The 27,500-nt window shown below is 48.5% G+C and overlaps 1 protein-coding gene across 1 annotated transcript in view; it reads right to left on the bottom strand.

Moving 5' to 3' along the window:
- Nucleotides 1–27,500, bottom strand: part of cacna1eb (calcium channel, voltage-dependent, R type, alpha 1E subunit b) — a 53,398-nt gene that overhangs the window by 8,826 nt on the left and 17,072 nt on the right. The window contains exons 6-37 of the mRNA XM_076972147.1: nucleotides 27,245–27,435; nucleotides 26,480–26,583; nucleotides 25,822–25,937; nucleotides 23,792–23,845; nucleotides 21,823–21,897; nucleotides 20,974–21,177; nucleotides 20,213–20,325; nucleotides 19,679–19,791; nucleotides 19,349–19,480; nucleotides 18,846–18,915; nucleotides 18,620–18,737; nucleotides 18,237–18,304; nucleotides 18,074–18,138; nucleotides 12,608–13,342; nucleotides 11,618–11,871; nucleotides 11,170–11,326; nucleotides 10,881–11,010; nucleotides 10,537–10,596; nucleotides 10,259–10,365; nucleotides 9,501–9,512; nucleotides 8,466–8,562; nucleotides 8,185–8,345; nucleotides 7,816–7,953; nucleotides 7,073–7,274; nucleotides 6,546–6,710; nucleotides 6,169–6,279; nucleotides 4,751–4,831; nucleotides 4,276–4,395; nucleotides 3,809–3,874; nucleotides 3,218–3,309; nucleotides 1,291–1,461; nucleotides 604–735 (exon numbers count right to left, since the gene is read on the bottom strand). Of these exons, the coding sequence (XP_076828262.1) occupies nucleotides 604–735; nucleotides 1,291–1,461; nucleotides 3,218–3,309; nucleotides 3,809–3,874; nucleotides 4,276–4,395; nucleotides 4,751–4,831; nucleotides 6,169–6,279; nucleotides 6,546–6,710; nucleotides 7,073–7,274; nucleotides 7,816–7,953; nucleotides 8,185–8,345; nucleotides 8,466–8,562; nucleotides 9,501–9,512; nucleotides 10,259–10,365; nucleotides 10,537–10,596; nucleotides 10,881–11,010; nucleotides 11,170–11,326; nucleotides 11,618–11,871; nucleotides 12,608–13,342; nucleotides 18,074–18,138; nucleotides 18,237–18,304; nucleotides 18,620–18,737; nucleotides 18,846–18,915; nucleotides 19,349–19,480; nucleotides 19,679–19,791; nucleotides 20,213–20,325; nucleotides 20,974–21,177; nucleotides 21,823–21,897; nucleotides 23,792–23,845; nucleotides 25,822–25,937; nucleotides 26,480–26,583; nucleotides 27,245–27,435 (4,414 nt within the window). The remainder of the gene's footprint in view (nucleotides 1–603; nucleotides 736–1,290; nucleotides 1,462–3,217; nucleotides 3,310–3,808; nucleotides 3,875–4,275; nucleotides 4,396–4,750; nucleotides 4,832–6,168; nucleotides 6,280–6,545; nucleotides 6,711–7,072; nucleotides 7,275–7,815; nucleotides 7,954–8,184; nucleotides 8,346–8,465; nucleotides 8,563–9,500; nucleotides 9,513–10,258; nucleotides 10,366–10,536; nucleotides 10,597–10,880; nucleotides 11,011–11,169; nucleotides 11,327–11,617; nucleotides 11,872–12,607; nucleotides 13,343–18,073; nucleotides 18,139–18,236; nucleotides 18,305–18,619; nucleotides 18,738–18,845; nucleotides 18,916–19,348; nucleotides 19,481–19,678; nucleotides 19,792–20,212; nucleotides 20,326–20,973; nucleotides 21,178–21,822; nucleotides 21,898–23,791; nucleotides 23,846–25,821; nucleotides 25,938–26,479; nucleotides 26,584–27,244; nucleotides 27,436–27,500) is intronic.

Genomic DNA, 27,500 nt, shown 5'->3' with positions numbered 1-27,500 from the left:
CTTACTCACCCCGCCTCTCTTACTCACCCCGCCCCTCTTACTCACCCCGCCTCTCTTACTCACCCCGCCCCTCTTACTCACCCCGCCCCTCTTACTCACCCCGCCTCCCTTACTCACCCCGCCTCCCTTACTCACCCCGCCCCTCTTACTCACCCCGCTTCCCTTACTCACCCTGCCTCCCTTACTCACCCCGCCTCCCTTACTCACCCCGCCCCTCTTACTCACCCCGCCTCCCTTACTCACCCCGCCCCTCTTACTCACCCCGCCCCTCTTACTCACCCCGCCTCTCTTACTCACCCCGCCCCTCTTACTCACCCCGCCCCTCTTACTCACCCCGCCTCCCTTACTCACCCCGCCTCCCTTACTCACCCCGCCCCTCTTACTCACCCCGCTTCCCTTACTCACCCTGCCTCCCTTACTCACCCTGCCTCCCTTACTCACCCCGCCCCTCTTACTCACCCCGCCTCCCTTACTCACCCTGCCTACCTTACTCACCCCGCCTCCCTTACTCACCCCGCCTCCCTTACTCACCCCGCCCCTCTTACTCACCCCGCCTCCCTTACTCACCCCACCTCCCTTACTCACCCCGCCTCCCTTACTCACCCCGCCGCGCGATCGTACTCGCCCCAGATCCGAACAAACTCGTCGAGGTGGTGCGGTCCGAGGATGGAGGAGTCCCGTGTCAGGTACTCAAAATTGTCCATGATCACAGCTACAAAGAGGTTTAGCATCTGAGGAAAGTAAGAGAGCGTGGCATTTGTGTGGTGAAGTAACGGGACCATGTTTAATAACGGGACCCTTGTGTTATATATCTGCAGGACATACTAGGGAAGACCAAACTCTATATACAGCAGACCTATGGTGCCCTGTTCCATAGAGCCTGGCTTCAACGTTAGAAAGATGATAATCAATGAACGATATTAGCATCATATTAGCATATTAGGACTACATGCAATAACTTAAAGGCTCATTATAACAATAACCAGTGCAATAACATTTTAAAACAGAGTGCAATAATTATGTGCAATACCTCTCTGGCTCATATATTCCATTGTTTTTCTATTGATTTTTTAGTATTTATTATTATTATTAGCTCTATCTATCTATCTATCTATCTATCTATCTATCTATCTATCTATCTATCTATCTATCTATCTATCTATCTATCTATCTATCTATCCCATATTAGCATCACCCAAAATGGAGTTTAGACTTCCTAATTCTTTTAGGTGTTCATCAGCTCCAAAACAAGAAGAACTTTAATTCCACGCGTTGTTAAAGCTCTTGCGGAAGGAGCTGAAGAAGATGAAGGACACGAAGTAGAAGTAGGCGAAGTCAGTGCCACAGCCGCCCTCGTGGTCGGGGGAGATGAAGGGTGGGGCGACGGACGGGTCCGCCTCACACTCCTGCCCCGCCAAACACGACAGCATGATCTCCTGCCAGGACTCGCCCGTGGCACTCCTGCGGGGGGACCAACACCTGGGCGTGAGGGCCACACCTCACTCCTGTGGAGCACTCCTCACTCCTGAGCACTCCCTTCATCACCACCACACCTCCAGGAACCAGTCCACAACCAAGAAACTTCACAGAGTGAGCGTCTCCTCACGTAGAAATACACTCCTTTTTATTATATTTCACACATCAATTCGAGATATTTAACAGTTTTTATATATAATTATTTTACACTATAAATAAATGTGCATAATTTGTATCATTTTACAAGCAATATTTCTGAACAGTGATCATTCCTTAAAGGAACTGTCACTACATTTAAGGTCCTGTAGTGATCCTTGATATTTATTGATTTCTAAAGCAAAATATGAAAAGTTCTCAAAGACAAAACAAAAATGGAACCAATATAATTGGTTTCAAAATTCCCTCACAGTGTCACTGGTGCCAAACCTTTTTGTTTTTGCTGAGGGCATCTCAAAAGTTGTGTACCTGTTATGACCTAATTAACCTATAACACCGGACAGGTGTCAAGATCGCGACCCTGCCTGAGGACACCATTAGCAGAACACAGAATCTGATCCCCTACAGCAGTTTTGGCAAACAGGTGTGGTAGAATCTTAAAAGGTTGGAACAAGATACTGGAGGCACTACTGGACATGGAGGAGAAACCAGAGATGGAGGAGACATGCAGAAGAAAACGGAGATGGAGGAGACACACAGAAGAAGCCAGATATGTAGGAGACACACCGAAGAAGCCAGACATGTAGGAGACACGCAGAAGAAGCCAGGTGAACTAAGAGACCAAATCACCACCATGAGCACGGACCTGTCAGCATCCACTGAGGGCATCTGGGAGGTCTCCTCAACTGATGAAAAGACCTGGAGGAAGTTACCAACTACTGCTCAGACAGAAGCTCACAGCTGAGCAGAACACAGAGGTCCTCTCCTCCCAAGTTCTCAAACCACAAGAAAAAAACAAGTGATCTGGAATCTAGACATAAGAAGGGAGAACTGTTGAAGCATCGCAGCCATGGTGGGTCTCCCGTAACTCCATAACCAGGCTGCTGCAGAGCTCCTCCAATCTCAGCTACACTCCCAATTCTGGACCAGGCCCACAGAACACTACGAGCTAAGCAGCAGCAACAGGAATCATCCCTACACCAATCGTGACTATTCCACGACTTTTCGAAGAAGATGGCTGTGGCACGCAAGGCACCTCATTGGGGTCCGTGCCACACCGCGGCAAGAGGGTTCACGTCTCTCTAGACTACGCAGCAGCGACCTAGAAGTGAGCTGCAATTGAGAAGGTGAGAGGTTTGCTGCACTGGTGCAGTGTGCATCACCTTCCAGGACTGAGACAGTCGTTATAACTCATCTGTATCTGCAGCGTAGTCGTAAGAGGTCTGAGATTGTGATTTCAGTTTACTGTAGCCACAGACTGATGTGCTAGTTCTGGTTAAATATCTTGTTTGATGTACTACAAAGTTTATTTATAACAGCTGAACACTTATTAGTGTTCACCTTTCAGTCAGGGTGGCTTGGTAGAACTGCTAAGACGTGCGGGACAAAGACATGTGGGACTAAGACATGCAGGACTAAGACGTGAGGGACTAAGATGTGTGGGACTAAGACGTGTGGGACTAAGCCATGCGGGACTGAGACATGTGGGACTAAGACATGCAGGACAAAGACAGGCAGGACAAAGACAGGCAGGACTAAGATGTGCGGGACTAAGACTTTTTCACACGTCCCTCAGGGAACTAACCTGAAGAGCAGCATTAAGGCGCCAAAGAACGTCTTGAAGTTGTTGTGTTGGTTTATGTGACTCTCATCGTTGAGTTTGATGTTCCCAAACACCTGCACAAGAAGACATGAGCTTTCACTCACACAACCACACCTCTTAACCCCCCCTAACACACTACACACACCTGCCTGAGGGTGGACACCCACGATTCCTCACTCTTCACCCTCTAACTGCACATCTGTCATATTATTCTAATGTGGGCACTGAATAATTCATAGCACTTACCAAATAAGCCCCATTAATATTAATTACTAAATAATAAGGTTGGAGTTTAAGAGGTTAACGTGCGTTGCATGTATTTGCCGTTGAGCTGAACAGGTTTGGCAAAGCTCCTGTGTTTGCTGTATCATAATCATTTCATGTTTTATCTTCTTATGGGCTTTAGCTTATCCTTCCTTTCTCTGCTTTGTTTCAAAGCTAAATTGTGATCTATCACATCAGCTCCAAGGATTACAAGCATAAGGATTATCAGCTGTAAGCCATTCTGAGTGCGATAGGCCCGTGTTTGGGGGTGTGGCCTCACCAGGCCCGTGTTTGGGGGTGTGGCCTCACCTGCATGCCAATGATGGCGTAGATGAAGAAGAGCATGGCGATGAGCAGACAGACGTAGGGCAGGGCCTAGGGTGGAGAAGGGTGGAGTCATTCCCAGCCATTACCTCTCACCACCTACCACTTACCTCACACTGCCACACACACAGCCTCCCCCACCCACAGACGGCATGCGGATTCATAAACCCAGCAATACCTCATTCGGGATTGAACCTGCCACACGACTGACTCAGAACTACGTGAGTCAGTCCCAGACATGGACAGCGTGGGGATCTGGAGGCCCGAGTCCACTCCAGGACTTCGGTCCAGCCTCTTGTATTTGTTAACTGGCTCAAGCCAGCAGGTATAAATAGTTAGTAAAGTAAACTGACTGGTACAAAACCATGGACTGGACTGAAGTCACAGCAGCTCTGGACATAACCGAGCGGGGATATTTCTAAGCAACTCTGAAGGTAACCAGTGGCTTATACCTTAAAGGACTGTACGAAGGTCCAGAGCAGGATACGGATCGTGTAGCCCTGCCTCAGAAGCTTGATGAGCCTGGCGGCCCGGAACAACTTCAGGAAGCTCATGTTGAAAGCGTTCAAAGACTACAAGAGAGAGACAGGAGCAGGAACGACTGTGTTCACAACCATTTCTTACATACACGTTTGAAATATATTCGGCTGCAACAGTGTTTTCCGAGCAAGTGACCTGATTTGCAGACTGATCACAAATGTCTGATAATGCATGTGACTGTAAGGCTAGTGTCTGATGTCAGTGTTCTTATGTAATCAATTGAGTTGTTTTATTTGATTTACATATTAATGATTCGTTGTTCGGAGTAAAGAACACAGGACTTGGCATCAAATCTATAAGCAGATCAGACAACTTGCAATTAAATACAGTAGAAGGCAAATAAAAGATGATTTATTCCAAAGTAAATACAAATGGTTTAATTTTCACCTGTAAATCCACGATGATCTCAGTGATGCTGCCTAGTACAGTGATAAAGTCAAAAATGTTCCAGGTGTCTCGAAAATAGTTCTGTCAGAAAAGATCACAAATGTACTTATGCTTTTGAGTAATATATCTATATTAGACATGACTCACAAAATATTATTTTACCACATTTTAATATAAAAAATAAATATTTATCTCAAATGTCACGCTTCTAGAACAAAGATAAATGCTTTCAGAATCTTAATATTGAATCACAAGAATTAGGCCTCAAATGAGTTTTCGATTAGTGTTGCTTATTCTTCTGAGCCTGTAATTCTGATGTAGTTCTAGTTGGCAACTTTTGTCTGAAATCCTTCAAAATATCATCTCCACACCAGCTTAAAATGCTACTCTTAAACATCTGTTCCAGATAGGTCTAGAGCAGTGTTTCTCAACCTTTTTTCAGTTGTGGCACCCTTTATATGCATGCAGCATTTTAAGGCACCCCAGTTTACAATGCGTTAAAAACACAGGCTGGGGGGGACGTAAGTTGTTGACGGGGGGGGGGGGGGGGGGGGGGGGGGGGTGAACGTAAAATGGACACAAATTAAGTATTATATCGCAATCTATCGATCGCGGGTGGTTGGCGTCAGAGCTAACTAGTAACTCATTGAATCATAGATATGGATCAGATAAATAAACAAGAATTTTTTTTCGGATGTGAGATATCGGAAGTGTGCCGTGAGAGCGTGTGAAAACGGTCAAATGCGTGTGTCTCATGCTCAATGCGTGAGCGTTGGCAACCCTGAAAACATACTCTCTACAACCATCTCCCGGCCAACATAACACAAAAAAGTGATTATTAAGACAGAGAGCAGATAAATGTGACTTACAGTCAGTGGGAAACCTGCGTAATCACGTGCTGACCTTGGTCATATGCAGGCCATATGCACGCTTTGAGCGTGAGACTCACGCATATTTAGCGATTTCACACGCTCTCACGCCACACATGGGGAGCCAGCCCGCTCCCCAACCACACACACACACACACACACACACACACACACACACACACACACACACACACACACACACACACACACACAGCCGCTACACTAACCATTCCAATCCCCCCCGCCTGAAAAAAAGCTCACGCCCACCAAACTTGAGAGATCTGGTCATATGAAATAAATTTTAATGATTTTTAAAGCGTATAATAACTTCAATTTTTAAAACTATAGTTTTTTATTTCACATCAGAATATTTTGACGGCACCCCTGATGAAGACAGACGGCACCCCGGTTGAGAAACGCTGGTCTAGAGGAACATTTAAACACCTTAACTCCTTGACTTGGTTTCTAATCCTAACTAGATTAGGATTAGAAAGTACATTCTGCAGGATGGTGGCTCTCTAGGAGAAAGCTGAGATGTGGCGTGCTCACCACGAAGCCAAAGGCCATGATCTTCAGGATGCACTCCAGGGAGAAGAGCACCGTGAAGGCCGTGTTGAGGTGCTTCAGCACCGTATCGTAGGCTGCAGGGGCCGAGTGGTACTGCCCACACACAAGAGGGATTATGGGATTATGGGATTATGATTTTGCTATAGCTGCTACACAACATAACTACCTCCTTATTAGACAACCACTTTGTGTTGCTGTAGACATTTTACTCCATTATTAATGCACAAAATAAAAAAATCAATTGGTCACAGTTCTCTCCGGCATGATTGTAGTCCAAAATCAACACGCATTAATCTTTTAAATGCCAAGTCGCTACACAACGTGTGGTGATACGATGCAAGCAAACAGAATGCTGCTACCTTCATCATGAGGACCACAGTGTTGAGCGCGATCATGACCAGAACCGTGTACTCAAACGAGGGTGAGACCACAAAATGCCACAGGCGGTACTGCAGGGTCTGTCTGTTCTGGGGCATGTATCGCGTGAAGGGCTTTGCGCTAATGGCGAAGTCGATGCAGGCTCTCTGAAAAAGATGGAGATGATGAGAAATAAAAAAGGAAATTGTTGCACTGTGATATTTCACAATATATTTAGTTTTTTTTACAGGTTCTTGAAGACATTTCAGACATTTTGAACATTTCTTAAAATTCTGAGGTAATATGAAACCTTTAGTTAACTTCAAAGTTGAAAATGCAAAGGCTTAAAAAGTATCTTTATCTAAGAATGCTAATGTGGTTATGAATGCCCAGTTACCTCATTTAGAAGGGGGAGTGGCCTCGTTTAGAAGGGGGAGTTACCTCATTAAGAAGGGGGAGTGGCCTCATTTAGAAGGGGGAGTTACCTCATTAAGAAGGGGGAGTGGCCTCATTTAGAAGGGGGAGTTACCTCATTTTTCTCCAGGTTGCACTCCTCCATCATTTTATCTCCTTGTTCCTGAAATGTGATGATGATGAGGGCAACGAATATGTTCACAAAGAAGAAAGGAAAGACGACGAAGTACACCACGTAGAAGACAGACATCTCCATGCGGTTGCCTCTGCTTGGACCGTGGTCTTCTTCAGTCACATCTACCGAGTGCTGGAGAACCCTGAAGGGTTAGGGAGGACACAGACACGGCTAGGAGATCCCCCCACACTGTTGCCACGCTCTCACGAGTACGTAGACGTAGTTCTGTGCAATTAAGAGTTCAAATGAAGTTCAGCAGGCCTGTGCTAATCCTCTAGTGAGGGAAAGGGCTCCATATCTCTGCTGTGTCAGGAAAGACGTCTAATGATAGATGAGATTTTTTTTCTGCTTTAGTTGAAAACTTAGGCCCTTATTTCAATGTCAGCATGCATTCCGTTGCTTTGAAAAACAAACAGAATGACAGAGAGAGAGAGAAGAGGGGATGAAGGCAGAGAGAGAGAGAAGAGAGACAGAGGGAGGCAGAAAACAAGAGAAACTCTAAACATCTTCAAGGTCCAAGATAATTAAATGAACGTGGCAGGATGCCCAGAAGTCTTTCTGTTCTGGTGACTTTGGCGATGGAGGATGGCGTGAGATGTGTGGCGTGTGGTGTGAGGTGTGAGAGGGAAAGGCGTGTGGGGCGAGGCGTGAGAGGCGTGTGGGGGAGCGGAGAGGTCTCGTACTGCGGCCAGCCCTCTCCCGTGGACACGGTGAAGAGCGTGAGCAGCGCCCACATAACGTTGTCGTAATGGAACTCGTGTCTCTTCCACTCCCTCTTCTTCACCTCCTTCCTGTCCCGCGCATAATCGATGTAGTAGCCTCTGTGAGGGACAGGACCAGACGGGACTGCCGTTACCCCGCTCCACTTCCCCCTGTGGCTTTTTAATACATATATTTTGGATTCTGTTTGCAGATGTAACTGCAATGCGCATAAATTATGTGTATGTATTGTAACGTATAGGCTACATGCTAATGTGTGCTAACGTTGTTAGCAGAGCATAGACATTATGAGTTTGTGTATGTGATAAATACACCATGTGGGTCTCACTCACTGGCATTCCCTTTGAGTGCCCATGGACCCGTCCGTGCAGTAGAAGAACCTCCCTTTGAACAGCTGCACAGCTATGACGGCAAAGATGAACATGAAAAGCTTGTAGACGATGAGGATGTTGAAGACGTTCTTCAGGGAGGTCACCACGCAGTCGAACACAGCCTGTGGGGACACAACAACTCGTTCGAATAGTTCGATTAGCTTCACTTTCAGCCACTGTGGGAGAGTTCAAAACGTTCATAACCACAAAACTGACTGAGGTACAGCGACTGGTGGGAGCACCTTCAGTTTTGGGAGACGCTTTATTGTCTTCAAGGGACGGAGAACTCGTAGAACCCGGAGAGACTTAATCGTCTTGATGTCTCTGCCTTTGTTGTTCCTGTGATTAGCGACACCTGCATTAGTTTTGTTTGAAATGTAGAACACATACCACGCAAACCGAAACTCACAGACATGATACTCACCCACTATATCAAACAAGGTGAACGAGGGGATGTAACATAGAGGTATAAGCCAGAGGTCACGTTCTCACACCGTGTAATTGCACTAACCATTACTGTGTCAACAGGGGGGCTGAAACCTGAATTGCTTTGTCACTACAGGAGTCACTATCTCTCATTCCATCAAATGAAAGACATCAATGAAATGATAGTTTCAAAATGAAAAAAAAAAAAATTTCCTGATGCCATTCGATAGAAAAGATCAAAAATGTCTTTGCTTTGGCTTATAACACTATGATTTGATATAAAACAGAATGTAATGCTGCAATAAAAAAAATCTATACACATCAGAATGTAATTTAAACTACACTCACCATTCACATTCCTACAGAATGACCAGGAATATTTATTAATGTGAAACAGACAGAAGGTGTAGTGAAGCCGTTCTCAGTCTGTCCATCCACAAATCCTTCCTCACTGTTGGCCGGGCGTTTGCTTGCTTGGCAAAATGCACTCAACCCAGTTGTGATGCCGATATGTGTAAAATCTCCACCAACATCCACCACCATTCCACCTCCATGTCAGGGTGTATCCTGAGACTATGTTGAGACTCTATTGAGCATAAAGGATGGCTGACAAATTGAGACACAGCTTACAGCTGTACACCTGAGAAACACCTCATGACAGCTGGACCGAATGAAGCAGTCAGTGAGTGTCAGGAATTCTGTTTCTGAATCTCCCAAACTGTCACTGATTAACATGGAATACCACAAAAACACCACACGAACATTACACACGTGAACTCACATAAATAGTTACTGACATAAAAAATGCATCTGTGCAAACATTATGAAGAATGAGAAGTGTCTGCCTTTACCCCAAAACATTCCTGGAGGGCACAATAAGACAGTCCACAGAGATAAGAGAGCAGGAGAGACAGGGAGAGCAAGCAGACACCACCAAGAGGTGTGGCGAGATTAGCAGCACCAAACACATGTCCACATCTTCTCGCCTTTGTTACATTAATGGATTACATTACGTACAGTAATTAACTCACAATCGTTTATAATTAAATCAGTTAAAGTACAATTAAGTTTAATAAGAATTTGAAAACAACCAAGCAAATCGAGTTGCACTTTTCTTGCAGGTGTAAACAATACAACATCTGAATGGCGTTAGACTGGACTCATAATTCCAGCAGGATCTCACTGTGATGGAAAAGCCCTATTGCTATATAACATAGGTCTCACTTGACTGAGCTGACATAGCTGCTAAATATGCCTGTTACCTTGTAGAGACTTCTGTCCTGTTCAGTTGAAGTTAATTAAGTTTCTGCACTGGGCAGTGTCAGTCATGGAAGATTACTAGTAATCCTGCTCATCATTACCATCATCACAAACATTTCACATTATTGACCAGCAAATTCGAATGTTAACAAAAACCCCAAATCTCCAACAAAGTCATAATTTCTTGATTTAATCCAATCATTGGATGAGTAATACAAGAGCATCTTAGCTAACAAGATACACAGATAGTTATCCAGCCACTACACAGATCCGTCACAAAGCCACGTTTATTCCCCGTTTCAGTGTTGAGTGTGACCTGGACGTGAGACCCCCACCCCTCGCCACTCACGTGAGAGCAAAAGCGATGAGGGCCCCGACCACCACGATGAAGTCCAGAATGTTCCACAGGTCCCGGAAATACGAGCCATCATGGAGGATTAGGCCCTGGTCAATCATCTATTAAACGTTTCAGCCAAACAACAACGGCTTCATAAGACTACAGGAAGCTGGCAGGGTTTTGTGTGTGTGTGTGTGTGTGTGTGTGTGTGTGTGTGTGTGTGTGTGTGTGTGTGTGTGTGTGTGTGTGTGTGTGTGTGTGTAAATGTCAAAAAGTTCTAAAGCAAGTACCTTTATGATCATTTCAAATGTAAAGACACCTGTGAAAACATAATCAAAGTAACGCAGAACCTGCAGGAAGAAAAAGACAAGAAGACGATGACACTAGATCGAAACACTGGATTATATAATTAGAATAATAATATTCTATAATTAGAATTGCCCTTTGTAGCTTTTTAAAAGTTGCCATAATGCTAAAAAAATTGACCCAAGAAATCTCTTGCTGTGAGATCAAACATGCAGAGTGTAATAGCACACAGCAAATGCCACATCTGTTGTTTTTTTTTGTCTCATTTCTTCTTCTGCTCTTATATTTGCCAGCGCAGGTTGAACCTTTGGCGTGCGGGAGGTCGTACCCGGTTGCGTTCAGAGTTGGTGCACACGGGGTCCTCGGCAGCCAGCGCGATGCTGCTGGCCACAATCACCAGGAGGATCGTCATCTCAAAGTAGCGCAGGGTCACCACATAATGGCATATTCTCCGAATCCTGCAGTTATGACGGACACATCACGCTGTGAAACATCTGAGTCACCTCCCCTCACTGGGTCTAGTTTCTGTGCAGCGCGGCCTTGTGTGAGAATGATAATGAGGATGTGGGGAGAGGTGGCTGGTCGTGCCCAGTGAAGCTGAAAGCGTTCAGTCTTACGGGTTTTTGCTTTTGAAGATGAACATGCTGCCCGGAGGGACGGCTTTAGCAGCTTCGGCGGGTTCGACTTCATCGTCATCATCATCATCATCATCGTCGTCGTCGTCGTCTCTCTCAGATTTATCGGGGTGACCGGCTTCCACGTCCTTGAAACTGACTACCAAACGTCACAGGATTAGACCTCAGATGGAGATACAAGAACATCAGAACCTCCTCGTTCATCTCCACCACGCTAAGAGAAGCTCGGTGAACCGGGGGACTCAGAATCAGCATCGGTCTGAGCTGTGGACATCGTCTCCGTCCACATCTAATAGATATCTGAGGCTACATCTGCATGACTACCCCTTGATAAACGCTGCATAATTAAAGTTCATCATCAATGCCTACACAGTAGCGAAGCTGTGACAATAAAATGCAAAAGACTGGAGCTTTCGTCCTCTAAAATTACCAGTCATTGGTGTCAGCTCCAACAGAGGCTGCGTCGACGTCTCGCGCGTGATACCGGCCCCTGCCGGCCCTTCCCCCTGGTTTAAATAGCTGGCATTGTTCTCATTGTCCACGGCTTCCCCGGAGAGGTAACGGAGCTCGTGAACATTGTCCGTGAGGCGCCGCGGACGAGGCGGGGCGTCTCCCTCCTCCGTCGGCCCGCCGGCCTGGCGCTCCGCCCCCGCCACACCGCCCTCTGAGACGCAAGCACCGTCTCTGAAACAAAGCGGCGTGGGTGTGAGAAGGCTGTCGTGAGACGAAGTGAATAAAAGCCGCTGACACAATCCGCTGCGCTAGTGGGTTACCTGCCACAACGGCCCTCTAATTATATCTGCACGTACACAGGCGTCTGCTATAAATAATCAGAACCAGGGTGCCGGCACCCTGAAATGGGGATTACCGACCAGCTCAGCATTCTACAGCAGCCCACAGGTTATTATTGTTGTTTTTTTTATTGTGAAATACTTGTCAATTGTGATTTTTCACCGCAATTGAAATTTGTCCTCCGCATTTACCCATCTGTGCAATTAGAACACACACACAAACACACACTAGTGATTACTGTGGTGCACACATGCCCAGAGAGGTGGGCAGCCCTAGCCCAGCACCCCAGGGAGCAGTTGGGGTTAGGTGCCTTGCTCAAGGGCACCTCAGTCCTGGCCTCAGGTCTGGGAATCGAACCCACGACCCTCCGGTCACAAGACCAGTTCCCTACCACAGGACCATGACTGCCCCATTATTACAGGTTGCACCTGTCCCTCTAAATGGCAGAGGACATTTTCACACACCATCGATACTATCAACAATAAACGCGATCACTTACCCCCAGTTTTCTCCTTGTTCTCTTGGTGGTATATATGCTAGATTCATTACACAAAACACTACACAACAACAACTTGTTTGTAGAAATGTCTAGAAAGCACGTTCAGAGCTGTTTTCTAGACAGGATTACCTTTGGTGTTCCTCGTCGAGCTCTGATTGGTGGCGGGACCTGATCTGTTCGCTCTCGTCCGTGTGCATGCCTTTTCTGGACCGCAAGGTGTCCGTGTCGTCCCCTCCGTCTGTAAACATTTCGTCGCCCGTCTGAGACGCGTCTGTGTTGCGGGACTCAGGCCTGGACTCCCTGTGTCTGTGTCTCCGGTGTCGCCCGCCCTGTGCCACCCCCACGGCGGCCGCCGCCCGAAACTTCCGCGCCACGCGATGCCTCCTCTCCGTGTTGGAGCGGTGGGGAGCGGTCGTGGACCTCTCCTCACCCCCCGACCCCGGGAGGTCCGGCAGCTCGGACTCGGGCGGTTCGGGGATGGACGTGGACATGGGTGGCTCGGGCAAGGGCATCACCACCGACATGGGCGACTCGGGCAGGTGTGCCGGGCTGGTCTCGGGGGACACGGAGGCGGGTTCGTGCGGCGGGTGGTGCCCGCTCACGGGGGTGTCCGTCGGGTCCTCGGTGGGGCTGCCAAACAGGACCTCTCGGCTGGCCATCTGACGCCTCTTGCGAAGCTGGTTGGCTCGCTGCTCCCACACCGACATCTTCATCTTGTTGCGGCGTTCCCGGCGGTTGGCGAAGGCGCTGACCGGCGGCTCCTCGCAGGCCTTGGCCACCACGGTCTCCTCCTCCGCCTCGGCGGGGCTCGGACGGCCCCGGTGGATGGCTCGTTTCCTGTACAGGTACGGCCGCCGCCTCCTTCTGCTCAACCAAAACAAACTCAGTCACGACAAACGCGTGCGGTCTACAGCGGCCTTACAACGACGGTAGCATTCACGAGGGATGTGTTTGATCGAATCTGAGAAATCAGAAGTTTAAAATAATGGGGTTATTAGGTTGAGATATTCACAATATCAGAAAAAAGAGCATTCCATGGAAGGGAAAGTCAAACAAAGAGACCCTAGACAGAAATCTCTAGGAAATAACAAAATAAAAGCTGGAAACAGAAACAGGAAGTATTCCACGATCAGGCATGTATTGGACAGTGAAGGAAATGAGACCAAAATGAAGGTGAATGATCCAGATGGAACAGGTAAAAGGGGAAATCGAGAGACGGGATTACTCACATTTATACGCATTCTTTTGCTGTCCATGTGATCAAATGAATGATTGGTTGGAAATAAGCCATTAGTGTATTTGTACAAAAGACAGACAAAACAATCAAGTTGACAAAGACCAAAACAGGATCACTATAGGTGGCCAAAGAGGTCTAATAGAGAGAAGGTTTTTATTTCTGATAGAGAGAACGCTATTTCTAGCCCTTTCTGCTGCCGCTGTGTTCGACGTAGACCGACAGTGTGACCTGCTGCTTGTTTTCACTGAGGTGTGTGTGTGCAGACGTCGAGGATCTCAGATAGGCCCTGGGGACATGGTGTGGTATAGTCCAGCGTCTCTGTACTGCAATGCCACGTCCAAACGAGGTGTGCTGTAGCTATCGGGCCACCCACCCATGCACGATGGCATCATCCTCACAGTGAGGACAACAGACGTCCCTACCAGCGCACTAGACGGCTTCATTTCAGGTTGCCTGCGCGGCTTCCACTTGGGCCGTGCAAACATTTGTCTGTCTTCGGCAGCCGAGGCTGTGTTCTTCCTCCCAGTGTTATCCTAGTGGCTTCCAGCTTCTGAATGATCCAGCCAGTCTGCAGGACTTAATCCAACCCAGAAGCTGAGATCCAGCAGGATCACTGTTGAAGAAATGGCGCCTAAATGTGACTGCACTCTCACTCACACTGAGTGCACTCCAGAGTACCTTTTTTTTTCTCAGCACATTCTCACTCTTTTTGGCGTGCTGCCATGGCTCCTGCATTGGCTTCAAATGCCAGTGAGGTTTCGGTGAGTAATTCTCAATGACAGTGTTCTCACGCTAGGCCCGGTGGGAGCACTGCACCGCACTGTGTACAGTTTTACTCAGGATTCTAATCTACATGCTTCAACTCAGGGGAAGTTAGGAAGTGGATCTGCAAAGCAGGTGTGTCAGAGCAGGGAAACGCTAACCCTGTGGAGGTGAGGAGACCTTCAGGAGCGGCGGGGAAACCCTAACCCTGTGGAGGTGAGGGGACCTTCAGGAGTGGCGGGGAAACCCTAACCCTGTGGAGGTGAGGGGACCTTCAGGAGCGGCGGGGAAACCCTAACCCTGTGGAGGTGAGGGGACCTTCAGGAGTGCCGGGGAAACCCTAACCCTGTGGAGGTGAGGGGACCTTCAGGAGTGGCGGGGAAACCCTAACCCTGTGGAGGTGAGGAGACCTTCAGGAGTGGCGGGGAAACCCTAACCCTGTGGAGGTGAGGGGACCTTCAGGAGCGGCGGGGAAACCCTAACCCTGTGGAGGTGAGGGGACCTTCAGGAGTGGCCGGGAAACGCTAACCCTGTGGAGGTGAGGGGACCTTCAGGAGTGGCGGGGAAACCCTAACCCTGTGGAGGTGAGGGGACCTTCAGGAGCGGCAGGGAAACCCTAACCCTGTGGAGGTGAGGGGACCTTCAGGAGCGGCAGGGAAACCCTAACCCTGTGGAGGTGAGGGGACCTTCAGGAGTGGCGGGGAAATCCTAACCCTGTGGAGGTGAGGGGACCTTCAGGAGTGGCCGGAAAACCCTAACCCTGTGGAGGTGAGGGGACCTTCAGGATGGGATTATCAATCACTGCCTAATGTCAGTGCATGTCTCTGCAACGGAGCATCTGCTTTCGGTTCTTGTCACTTCTGGATGGTGATTGGATGTACCTCATGACAGCGGATGCTGATTTCATGGGAACCTTCTGCCATCTGCTGTGGTCTGGGTAAATTGGGCAAAATCAGCAAGTCTTGGACTTCTACTGGAGGACATTCTTGAGATGACTCTTCCTATTGCACCACAGGCAGCTGTGTACCTCTAACGTCTTACACGCTGTGTCCCTCTAACGTCTTACATGCTGTGTACCTCTAACGTCTTACACGCTGTGTCCCTCTTAACGTCTTACACGCTGTGTCCCTCTAACGTCTTACATGCTGTGTACCTCTAACATCTTACACGCTGTGTACCTCTAACATCTTACACGCTGTGTCCCTCTAACATCTTACACGCTGTGTCCCTCTAACGTCTTACACGCTGTGTACCTCTAACATCTTACACGCTGTGTACCTCTAACATCTTACACGCTGTGTACCTCTAACGTCTTACACGCTGTGTACCTCTAATGTCTTACACGCTGTGTACCTCTTACGTCTTACATGCTGGCCTTGCATGAAATGTTGTAATTGGTACAACTTGTTTTGAAACAGGCTCGAAACGTTACCAAAATGATGGCCAACCATTGCTACTTAATTACAGATACCTGAGTGATGTTTTCTATACCTGTGTGTAGTTGAGCATCAGTGATAATTTGGTCTTTGTCATTACACAACCATATATTGACAAGACAATACGATGAAAGCTTTATCATACTTTGGCAATATGCTGTTCAGCTTTTGGCAAACAAACCAGGCAAAGATGAAATTGGAAGTATCTGTTAACATTTGATTTCCAAGGTTCTTTTTTCTTCCATACACTATTTCTTCCATACACAATGCACATCTATTAACACTGCAAAGCGGTTCCCATGTCAGGTAAATTATTTCCATAGCAGTTTTATCTACTGCTGTGCATTTGGAATATTTAAAGCCAGGGAACTCACTCAGAGCATTAAGGTAGTGCTTGTAGGGGAATCAGAGCGCTGCAGCAGTTCTGAGGAGTCTGGGAGTGTGTGTGAGTGTGTGTGTGAGTGTGTGTGTGTGTGTGTGTGTGTGTGTGTGTGTGTGTGTGTGTGTGTGTGTGTGTGTGTGTGTGTGTGTGTGAGTGTGTGTGAGTGTGTGTGTGTGTGTGAGTGTGTGTGTGTGTGTGTGTGTGTGTGTGTGTGTGTGTGAGTGTGTGTGAGTGTGTGTGAGTGTGTGTGCGGTGTGTGTGAGTGTGTGTGGTGTGTGTGAGTGTGTGTGGTGTCTGGGAGTGTGTGCGGTGTGTGTGAGTGTGTGTGGTGTGTGTGAGTGTGTGCGGTGTGTGTGAGTGTGTGTGGTGTGTGTGAGTGTGTGTGGTGTCTGGGAGTGTGTGCGGTGTGTGTGAGTGTGTGTGGTGTGTGTGAGTGTGTGTGGTGTCTGGGAGTGTGTGCGGTGTGTGTGAGTGTGTGTGGTGTGTGTGAGTGTGTGTGGTGTCTGGGAGTGTGTGCGGTGTGTGTGAGTGTGTGTGGTGTGTGTGAGTGTGTGTGGTGTCTGGGAGTGTGTGCGGTGTGTGTGAGTGTGTGTGGTGTGTGTGAGTGTGTGTGGGGTCTGGGAGTGTGTGCGGTGTGTGTGAGTGTGTGTGGTGTGTGTGAATTGCTGGCTGGCGTAGGGAGGACATTCGGAACATGCCGGTAAGAGCGGACACATGCGAGGTTCACTCAGGAAGCTGCAATTCACATCACAGCCAGTAGGGAGGAATTTGGAATAACTTAAGAGTCAGGAATAGATATGGATAGTTTTAAAAATCACCTTTTCCGATTTTCACAGTTTATATATGTGGGACTATATAGATAACTTGTGCCGCATGCAATTCCAGAGAGAAGTTCTATGTACAAAGGTTTACATAGTAATTACACAGTCATTGCCATCCAAGGGACGTTTCAGGCACACCATAACAAATTAAGCTTTGTTATTGTACTAATGAATGTTGAATGTAATCAGTGTGTTGAAAACATTCTCTGTATGTTTGCTGCTTTCGGTCAACAAGTTCCTCTTAAAAAGCAGCTTGGCCAAGTTTTTACTGTCTGGCATTCACAATGAAACATTTCACATCAATGCTTCAAGGCTCTGACCATCACTGGCAGGCCACACGCGCATTAGGTAATGCATTTAAAAGGACTTAGAAATTAGCACACTTACAGGACTCGTTTACAGAAGATAAGCCACTACGAGGAACATTCTGAACAAGACAACATTTGCAAAAATAAATAAATAAACATCCTGAGCTTCCAGTGGATGGGTCCTTGAAAAGATTATTCACATGTATTTTCTGAAATTGTCAGGGGTTTCAGCTGACACTGACTATCTGACATCACCATGACACCTAGCTGAAGGATTCTGTGATAGACTTTCATAATTCACCTCAATTTAGTTCCTGTGACTGACATAGGCCATTTTGTGTTTTCGCTAAGCAGGGAGCAGGACCCAAAACTCACTCAACACAGCGACAGACGAATGGTACACTAAAACATGGAGCGCAGTGGTGTGGTGGGTCAGAGCGCCAGCACTGTGATCGCGAGGACATCAGGAACGCAAACACCTTTCGCTAACATCCTGAAACTTAGCGGCTAGCCCTCCTTAGCAGCATTTAAGGCCACGTGCATGAAAATCAGCAATAAATAGATAAACGAATTAATTAACCTGATGTCGCCCCATTTAACTATCAACTCAAGATGAGATGAACTTACTGATGGGAGTAGTGACACTTACTCTGAGAGGCCAAACTCTCGACCCTTGTAACGCTGATTAAAGAACTCTTCTTCCTCCTCCTCATCCTGATGACAAATGAATGAACTTTAATATTAATCCATTCATCAGTTACTCGCGGATCAGCTAATGCTGCATCAGGACCAGGTGGGCAGGAAGTCCCCACCTTGGTCAGCTCCTGGGCGTTGGCGAGGTTGTCCACAGCGATGGCCAAGAAGACATTCAGTAGAGTGTCTGTGAAATCAGCGTCAAGGGCTACTATAACTCAGATTTATGGATGGCTACCTTACTCAAGATATATGGATGATTACTTTATTCAAGATATATGGAGCAGTACACAGACCTTAAGAAATGCATCTTTAAACTAAACAGACATATAATTCTAAGTGTTTTGACCTGCTTATCTGGGTTTGTATTAGGATATTCTTTTGTGCATTCCTTTTAGCCTGGAGACTTACAGACTATCTCTGTACTGAGTACTATAATTAGTGTTCTGTCCAAACACGGTAGATCCAAAATGAAAATGGATGTGCTGAATGTGAAGGATACAGTTCCCAAAGAGTGTGAGCACGATGAAGTAGATGGAGGACCACATGCCGTAGTGCACCCCTCCCTGCGACCGAATCCCGTTATACATCACCTCGTTCCAGTCCTCACCTGTCAGGATCTGCGGGTAAAAGCAAACCAGTCACCTATTCACAACCGCCATGATGGACGGGACGTTCACCAAGTTAGGAGGCAAATCATGACATCCCTGAAGCTCCTCAACACCGACCTGAAAGACCGTCATAATGGCAGCTGGAAAAGTGTCAAAGTTGGCAGGCGTGTAGTCTTTAAAGATGAACCTGTGAGGACAGACCGAAGAACAGGGATCACGTCCCTTAAAAATACATTTGGGCTGAACAGTGTTGAAATCTGTATTACAGAACCAGCCAAAAAACGTATTTACGTATATATGCTCGATCTGTTCCTGAACAGTGCAATGTTGTTAATTGTACATGTAACATGCAGAATAAATGTAACCTGGACAGTGTTAGAAATATTGCTGAAGTTAATTATATGGCAAGCCAGCTGTCTTCACTGTGGATACTGCATAACATGACACAAGCCGAACCCGTGTGCTGAAAAACATTTAACAGAACTGATCTGTGTACTGCACATTCAAACCCACCACAACTTTGCGTGTGTATATATATATATAATTTTTGCAGAACATATTTATGGTGCATAGTTACCCTCGGAGCAGAAGATGATGAAATCAGGGTGTCAGAACGTTACCTGCCACCAAACAGCTGCATTCCAAGCAGAGCGAAGACGACGATGAAGAGGAAGAGCAGGAACAGGAGGCTGATGATGGACTTCATGGAGCTCATCAGAGAGACCACCAGGTTCCGCAGGGATGCCCAGTACCTGCAGACACACACACATCCTGACCTCCTGACCTCCTGACCTCTGGCTAACGATATGGACTGCAGCATAGTCAGGGGGAAAAAAGTTCAATCGCTTCAACCTTTCATGACTAATTCTTCATCTTGATCATCTATCTTCGTCTCTCACAGAACTATTTTCATGTGTAGATTTGGACTAGTACACGTAGTACACGTTTACCTGGTTATCTTAAAAATCCGTAAGAGTCGCAGAGCTCTAAGGACGCTGATGCCAAAGGACATGCCAGGCCTGAAGAATCCCCAAACCACTTCAAAAATACTGCCAACAATCACCTGCATAGAAGACCACGGAGAGACAGAATAACACTCAGTGCTCACGGTCACTTGGTCTTGACAAATGTGAACAAAAACCAAAGAATGTGCAGACACAATGTCTACGAATGAGGTAATAAACCATCTGTAACTACACCCATGACTTCTTTCACTGCCCCTTCAGAGGGAGCGACGTATAAGGTCTAAACCAGCTGCTAGTGAAACTACGACTTTCACAGGCCGGATGTATTCTGGGTACTGAACATCCACAGCGATGAGAACACACACCGTAGATCCCATAACGTGCCGTTCTATTCTGTTCGTTGCTAAAGTCTAAGCATAAACAGCCCGAGGGGGGCCATTTTCTACATGAGTGTCATGACATATTCTTAAACCCAGAATGAAGACATTCAATGGAAAGACACCGAAGTGGCGAACGCACCCCACAGTCGAAGCGGTTGAAGGAGGAGTGGAAGTAGAGGCGGAATCCGAGGCCGTACATCTTCAGGAACATCTCAGCGAGGAACAGGCCCAGGAACACAAACTCTGCATAGTCTGCACAGGGATGGGGAAACATTACTCTTGTCACCGTGGTGACAGCTCCAGGTGAACATGTATCTGGGCCTCTTCCTGTGGTAAAATCTTCCACTGTGTTGAGAACCAGTGTGACATAAAACTATGAAGGAAAGAATCAAAGTTTAATGGAGCTCAGTTTGTGAATAAATGGAGGTGTGTCTTTCTTCAAAAAGCCTCCTGCAGGAGCAGGCTGTGCTCGCTAGCGCCACCTACAGTGCTCCAGCTGTACCACAACATGGCTTTGCGTTGGAACCGGGCCCTTTTATTGTAGATGTCCTTGTAAGAAACCTAGCAGTGCTAATGTCACATTTGAGTAGCTAGTCAATTCTTCCATGACAATCACAGATCATCTGAATATCAAAGAGACGCTAAGGTCAGGAGTTGAAGATCCCTTTGATAAATGCTGCTCTTTCTTCCCTGCGTTTGTCTGATCGGATTTCGGCTCTCGTTTATATTCTTCGTCACTTGATGAATCACGAAAGCGGGAGTCTCGTTTTGTGGGAAAGTGGGAGTCTCGTTTTGTGCATCCGCTGGCCCACGTCTAACATCTAACACGGAAATGGAAGTGATTGGTGAAAGGCGGCAAGGCTGGCCCCGCCCACGGCCCCGCCCCATGGCACGTCTTACACTGCATGACGGTGAGCCACTCAGGCTGGTCGTGGTGGACGATGGCCACGCAGATGGTGTTGAGGCCCACCAGGCTGAGCACGATCCAGTAGAAGCTGTCGGTCTTCACCATACGGCGGATGGAGAAGCGTAGCATACGCTCCTTACGGCGGAGGTAGGCGGCTGGGCCGCGCCGGGCGCTGCGGATGTGTGGACGCGGAGGGCCTGCTGGGGCAGCAACACCACAGGAGAACCGCGGTCACGCCACGCGTACGTCCCGCGGACGTTAGCAGCTCTGCTCCTGGATATCAGCCTCCCTGAAGAGCCGCAGGCCTCATCTAATGCGCCCTAGCCGGCTAATCAGGGGTACCTCTCCAGGAGCAGGGCTGATGACCGCCGCTCTACAAGACAATTACGGGACATCTAAAAACAGCACTAGGGATGCAATCATCACTTTTTTTTCTCTAATGATTGCTTATTTAAATCATTCTCCAGGGTCTGCAGGGTGAGCCACAGTGCAACATTATCAGAAATGTGTAATCAGTTCTTGGTTTTACAGCCTGATAATCTGACTGTAAGTTCTGTAAGTAAAGCGCAATACCACATTTGATTTGACTAGAAACTTAAGTTTGCATTACAGCCTCCGTATGTTATATAATGGATAATAAGCATAAATCATTTGATAGGTGAAGCCAGAATGAGTGAGAGAGGGAGAAAGAGAGAAAAGAGAGAGACACACAGAGAGGCAGAGAGAGAGACACACAGAGAGGCAGAGAGAGACACAGAGACACAGAGAGAGAAGACACAGAGACACAGAGAGGCACGGAGAAAGACAGAACATATGGAAAGAGGGAACGTGATATCACTGACCAACTGTTGAGATTTCTGAATATTTATCGTCTCCTCGACGACGTGCGTTCTTCTTACTTGTTGCTCTTTTCAGCACTAGACGATGGTGTTTGAACAAAAACAATAAAACCTCGTGAACACATTGACCATGTGATTCCATTGCTAGACAAGCAAACTGAAAAAAAAAACAGCAAAGCACTCTGAGATGGTTTCTGGTCCACACGCACGCGTCACTGACGCTCGGGTGGGTTTCTAACTACTCCGATTGTTTTGCTCACGGATCCTTGAGCGGGCAGCACGACACATCAGTCGGCATGTAAATAACTGAAAAGAATTGTTGCCGTGGTAACTGAAACGGCTGTACGGTGCTGCCTAACGAACGTCATATCTGGCTTTAGAAGACGTATCCTACGGCAACAGCGGAGAGATTAGTGCCCCGATGACGCTTTCTAACAAACGCCAGGGCTTCTTTACACATGGGGATCTCAGAACGTAACCTATGTGTCACCTATAACCGTCAGTCATGTGTGACCTGTGACCTGTCAGTCATGTGTAACCTGTGGCCAGTCAGTCATGTGTAACCTGTGGCATATCAGTCATGTGTAACCTGTGGCCCGTCAGTCATGTGTAACCTGTGGCCTGTCAGTCATGTGTAACCTGTGGCCCGTCAGTCATGTGTAACCTGTGGCCAGTCAGTCATGTGTAACCTGTGGCATATCAGTCATGTGTAACCTGTGGCCTGTCAGTCATGTGTAACCTGTGACCTGTCAGTCATGTGTAACCTGTGGCCCGTCAGTCATGTGTAACCTGTGGCCAGTCAGTCATGTGTAACCTGTGGCATATCAGTCATGTGTAACCTGTGGCCTGTCAGTCATGTGTAACCTGTGACCTGTCGGTCATGTGTAACCTGTGGCCCGTCAGTCATGTGTAACCTGTGGCCTGTCAGTCATGTGTAACCTGTGACATATCAGTCATGTGTAACCTGTGGCCTGTCAGTCATGTGTAACCTGTGGCCTGTCAGTCATGTGTAACCTGTGGCCCGTCAGTCATGTGTAACCTGTGGCCTGTCAGTCATGTGTAACCTGTGGCCTGTCAGTCATGTGTAACTTGTGGCCTGTCAGTCATGTGTAACCTGTGGCCTGTCAGTCATGTGTAACCTGTGGCATATCAGTCATGTGTAACCTGTGGCCTGTCAGTCATGTGTAACCTGTGACCTGTCAGTCATGTGTAACCTGTGGCCCGTCAGTCATGTGTAACCTGTGGCCAGTCAGTCATGTGTAACCTGTGGCATATCAGTCATGTGTAACCTGTGGCCTGTCAGTCATGTGTAACCTGTGACCTGTCAGTCATGTGTAACCTGTGGCCTGTCAGTCATGTGTAACCTGTGACATATCAGTCATGTGTAACCTGTGGCCTGTCAGTCATGTGTAACCTGTGACCTGTCAGTCATGTGTAACCTGTGGCCTGTCAGTCATGTGTAACCTGTGGCCTGTCAGTCATGTGTAACCTGTGGCCCGTCAGTCATGTGTAACCTGTGGCCTGTCAGTCATGTGTAACCTGTGGCCTGTCAGTCATGTGTAACTTGTGGCCTGTCAGTCATGTGTAACCTGTGGCCTGTCAGTCATGTGTAACCTGTGGCCTGTCAGTCATGTGTAACTTATGGCCCTTCAGTCATGTGTAACCTGTGGCCTGTCAGTCATGTGTAACCTGTGGCCTGTCAGTCATGTGTAACCTGTGGCCTGTCAGTCATGTGTAACTTGTGGCCTGTCAGTCATGTGTAACCTGTGACCTGGTCATTAGGCTAAAGTGTTTCTGCAATTCATTGGGAGGAGAGGATCGGGCAGGTTGCTATTATCACCAAGGCGATGAGTTCCCTGTGAACACCAGCACTGTCACAATGATGCGGGTCACAAAGAGCGACTGCCAAACAGCGTAAAGGTTGAAGCGTGCGGCGTGAGTAGCCGTGCTAGCAGGCAGGGAGACATCGTACCCTCCAGTGCCGATCTGCCCGAGTTCTTATTCTCCTCCGCGAGCATCACCTCCTCTGTGAGAGAGAAAACAGCACACTGAAGCACACAGTACAGAAAGAGGTCAAATACAGGAAGCTCGACCCATTTACGTAATGCTGAAATATATCAATGAGGTATATGGGTACTCTATATACACACGGTATATACGGCATAAATATACATATATTTATGCAGGAATTATTTGTGTTTGGTGTTTGTGTATTGCTTAAACTGTTAAAGTTGTCAGTGCCTGCCTGTGGCATATTAAAGTTGATCCGTTGCACTGTAGAAGAACACAGTGTCTAACACACGCATACATACACACACACACACACGCACACACACACACACACACACACACACACACACACACACACACACACACACACACACACACAACCCCACACCCCCACACGTCCACACACACACACACACATACGCGCGCACACACTAGCACACTCCAGTCAGTGAGTCAGGCTCACCCTGTTGCTCACCCTTTTGCTGTGTGGGAGGGTGAGCTTGCCAGGCAGCTCTTAGCGTGTGCTGTGTGCCGGCACCTTCCGCCACTGTGTTCACCTGCACGCCCGCCACAGGCAGTGGGTGGCAGGGCCGGGTGAAGGCTGGGGGTGTGGGGGGAGGAGCCGGGGGCGGGGCCAGGGCAGGGGCGGGGCCAGCATCACTCAGTGAGGCGCACTTTTGCGGGGCCTCGATTAACCAAAGCGTGTGAAGTGCTCACTGCATTGCATTAGCGTACATTAGCGTGGTTTTACTGATTGATTGATGGCAGACTGCCGAAGAATAAACCCCAAATAAGAAAGCAGTAAATGGCCAATTGTCAGAAGAAACTTTCACATTGATCTCCAAATGAATAGAGACCTGGCAGTGAGACTGCGTTAATGTCCTTCTGGGCCAGCAGATGAGGCTGACCTACACTTTAACAACACCTTCACACATTAGCCCCGCCCATTCTCCTAGCATGCTGGAATGCCCCGCCCATGGCCCGAGCAGGCCACGCCTTCTGTGCCCTCGTTTTGGCACGACCAGTTTTGCGAGCGCAGTGTCCTCCTTACCAGGAACACGTATGAGGCACCGTTTGCTGCGTGAGCTACTTCTGTCTGCCTAGCGTGATGTGTGGCACAGTGAACACGTCCCTTCTGGATGTTACAGTCTAACGGCCTCGGGCCTCCTCCTCATCTGGGTGTCCTGGTTCCTCTCACCCAGGCTGAACGAAACCCCACTGGGTTTGTATGCACTACTGGGTGGAGGTGGTGGGGGTTGTTGGGTGGAGGTGGTGGGGGTGGCTGTGTGGAGGTGGTGGGGGTTGTTGGGTGGAGGTGGTGGGGGTGGCTGTGTGGAGGTGGTGGTGGGTGGAGGTTTGTGGGGCTGCTGGGTGGAGGCGGTGGGTGGAGGCGGTGGGTGGAGGTTTGTGGGGCTGCTGGGTGGAGGCGGTGGGTGGAGGCGGTGGGTGGAGGTTTGTGGGGCTGCTGGGTGGAGGCGGTGGTGGGTGGAGGTTTGTGGGGCTGCTGGGTGGAGGTGGTGGGTGGAGGCGGTGGGTGGAGGTTTGTGGGGCTGCTGGGTGGAGGCGGTGGTGGGTGGAGGTTTGTGGGGCTGCTGGGTGGAGGCGGTGGTGGGTGGAGGTTTGTGGGGCTGCTTGGTGGAGGTGGTGGTGGGTGGAGGTTTGTGGGGCTGCTTGGTGGAGGCGGTGGTGGGTGGAGGTTTGTGGGGCTGCTGGGTGGAGGCGGTGGTGGGTGGAGGTGGTGGTGGGTGGAGGTTTGTGGGGCTGCTTGGTGGAGGCGGTGGTGGGTGGAGGTTTGTGGGGCTGCTTGGTGGAGGCGGTGGTGGGTGGAGGTTTGTGGGGCTGCTGGGTGAAGGTGGTGGGTGGAGGTTTGTGGGGCTGCCGGGTGGAGGTGGTGGTGGGTGGAGGTTTGTGGGGCTGCTGGGTGGAGGCGGTGGTGGGTGGAGGTTTGTGGGGCTGCTGGGTGGAGGTGGTGGTGGGTGGAGGTGGTGGTACCTGCTCGGTCGATCCACGCGCGGTAGCCGTTCAGCTCTCGCTCCACCTGCTGCTGCCGTCTCAGCTTCATGAAAGCTCTCCGGTTCTCCACCCGCTCTCTCTCCTTAGCGAACTCGCTACGGGGGAAGGGATCGCACGCGCACACACACACACACACACACCGAACACCGTACAGCGCGCGCGCACACACACACACACACACACACACACACACACACACACACACACACACACACACACCGAACACCGTACAGCGCACACACACACACACACACACACACACACACACACACCGAACACCATACAGCACACACACACACACACACACACACACACACACACACACAAGCACACGCATTGGCACATGCACACAAAGCATTTGAAAATAAAACTAGCAGTGTTAAGGCAGTTTTGCTTTAATGGTGACTCCCCATTACTGGGCTGAGAGGCATCATGTGTCATCGCCCTCTACGGGTCTCAGGTTGGATGGTTCCCGCAGGGGAAAACCACATCCTGCCTCACTGCAAATGATCAGGATTCCAAAAATACAGCGTAACGTGGACATCACGCAGGTGTTTTTGAGGAGCTTGTGCTGGAAAATGCTGCATGTCCTGAACACGGAGCGGACGGCATGGAGAACGTGCAGCACAGGACCCACCCAGACAGCACACCCAGAACCAGGTTCAGCACGAAGAAGGAGCCAATGATAATGAGCGGAATGAAGTATATCCAGTTCCACGTGGGACCCAGAGCATCGTTGGTCTGAAGAGACAACAGACAACAGGCACGTCATTAGCCTACATGCCTCAGGACAAATACCCCTCATGCGATTTAAATGATCGTAAATCATAATGTTTATTAGACAAATATGTTGGTACCACACATCTGCCGAGGTACGTAAAAGTATACAGCAATTCCTGATCTGAACACGCAAAAGAGCTGAAATTCAGTGCAAAAATGACAAACGATCCATCCACCCTCACAATGGTGCCTGCCGAACTCGTGTTGGTGGAGGTCTCCTGATGGCATAACAGTTTCTTTATCCCCCATAAACAAACACCAGCCACTGAATGAACATTAGTATCATCACAGACAAGATATTAATAAGCTTCATTTCTAAGGGCTGGCCGACCAGTCCTAGATTACTGCTGAAAGAATTCTTACTCTGCAATCTTGACTGCTAGATTTCTTTAATTTACGTGTCTGAGGAATACCTATTTATTGCTGTTTAATTAGATTGTACAGTACAGCTTTCTTAAGTGGTAGTTTTTTACAGATGACAGCCTTTCCCTCGACAAAACCTAGAAAAAACTTTCACCAGTTTCACCAGTACGTGGCTCAAAACCAATTTCGAACATGGCCAGTCGGCGTAGGTGCCGTGGGGTCGTAGTAGTGGGGTCACCGCGGGGTCGCAGGGGCTTACGTTGTACAACACAGCTGTCCAGCCCTCCATGGTGATGCACTGAAACACCGTCAGCACAGCGAACAGGATGTTGTCGAACTGCGTGATGCCGTCGTTCGGCCCGATCCACGTGGCGTTGCAGTCGTACTTCTCCGGACACTTGCGCACTCCGCAGGCGTACTCGACCGTAGACGAGTCCAGCGTCTCGTTGTCTGCCGGAGACATGACAGGAGGAATTTGTGGACGGTGCCTAAGCACAGTCGGTCCCTTACAGCTC

This window comes from Brachyhypopomus gauderio, chromosome 14, assembly GCF_052324685.1.
Source record: "Brachyhypopomus gauderio isolate BG-103 chromosome 14, BGAUD_0.2, whole genome shotgun sequence".
NCBI lineage: Eukaryota > Metazoa > Chordata > Actinopteri > Gymnotiformes > Hypopomidae > Brachyhypopomus > Brachyhypopomus gauderio.
This window is presented reverse-complemented; position numbering and strand designations above follow the sequence as displayed.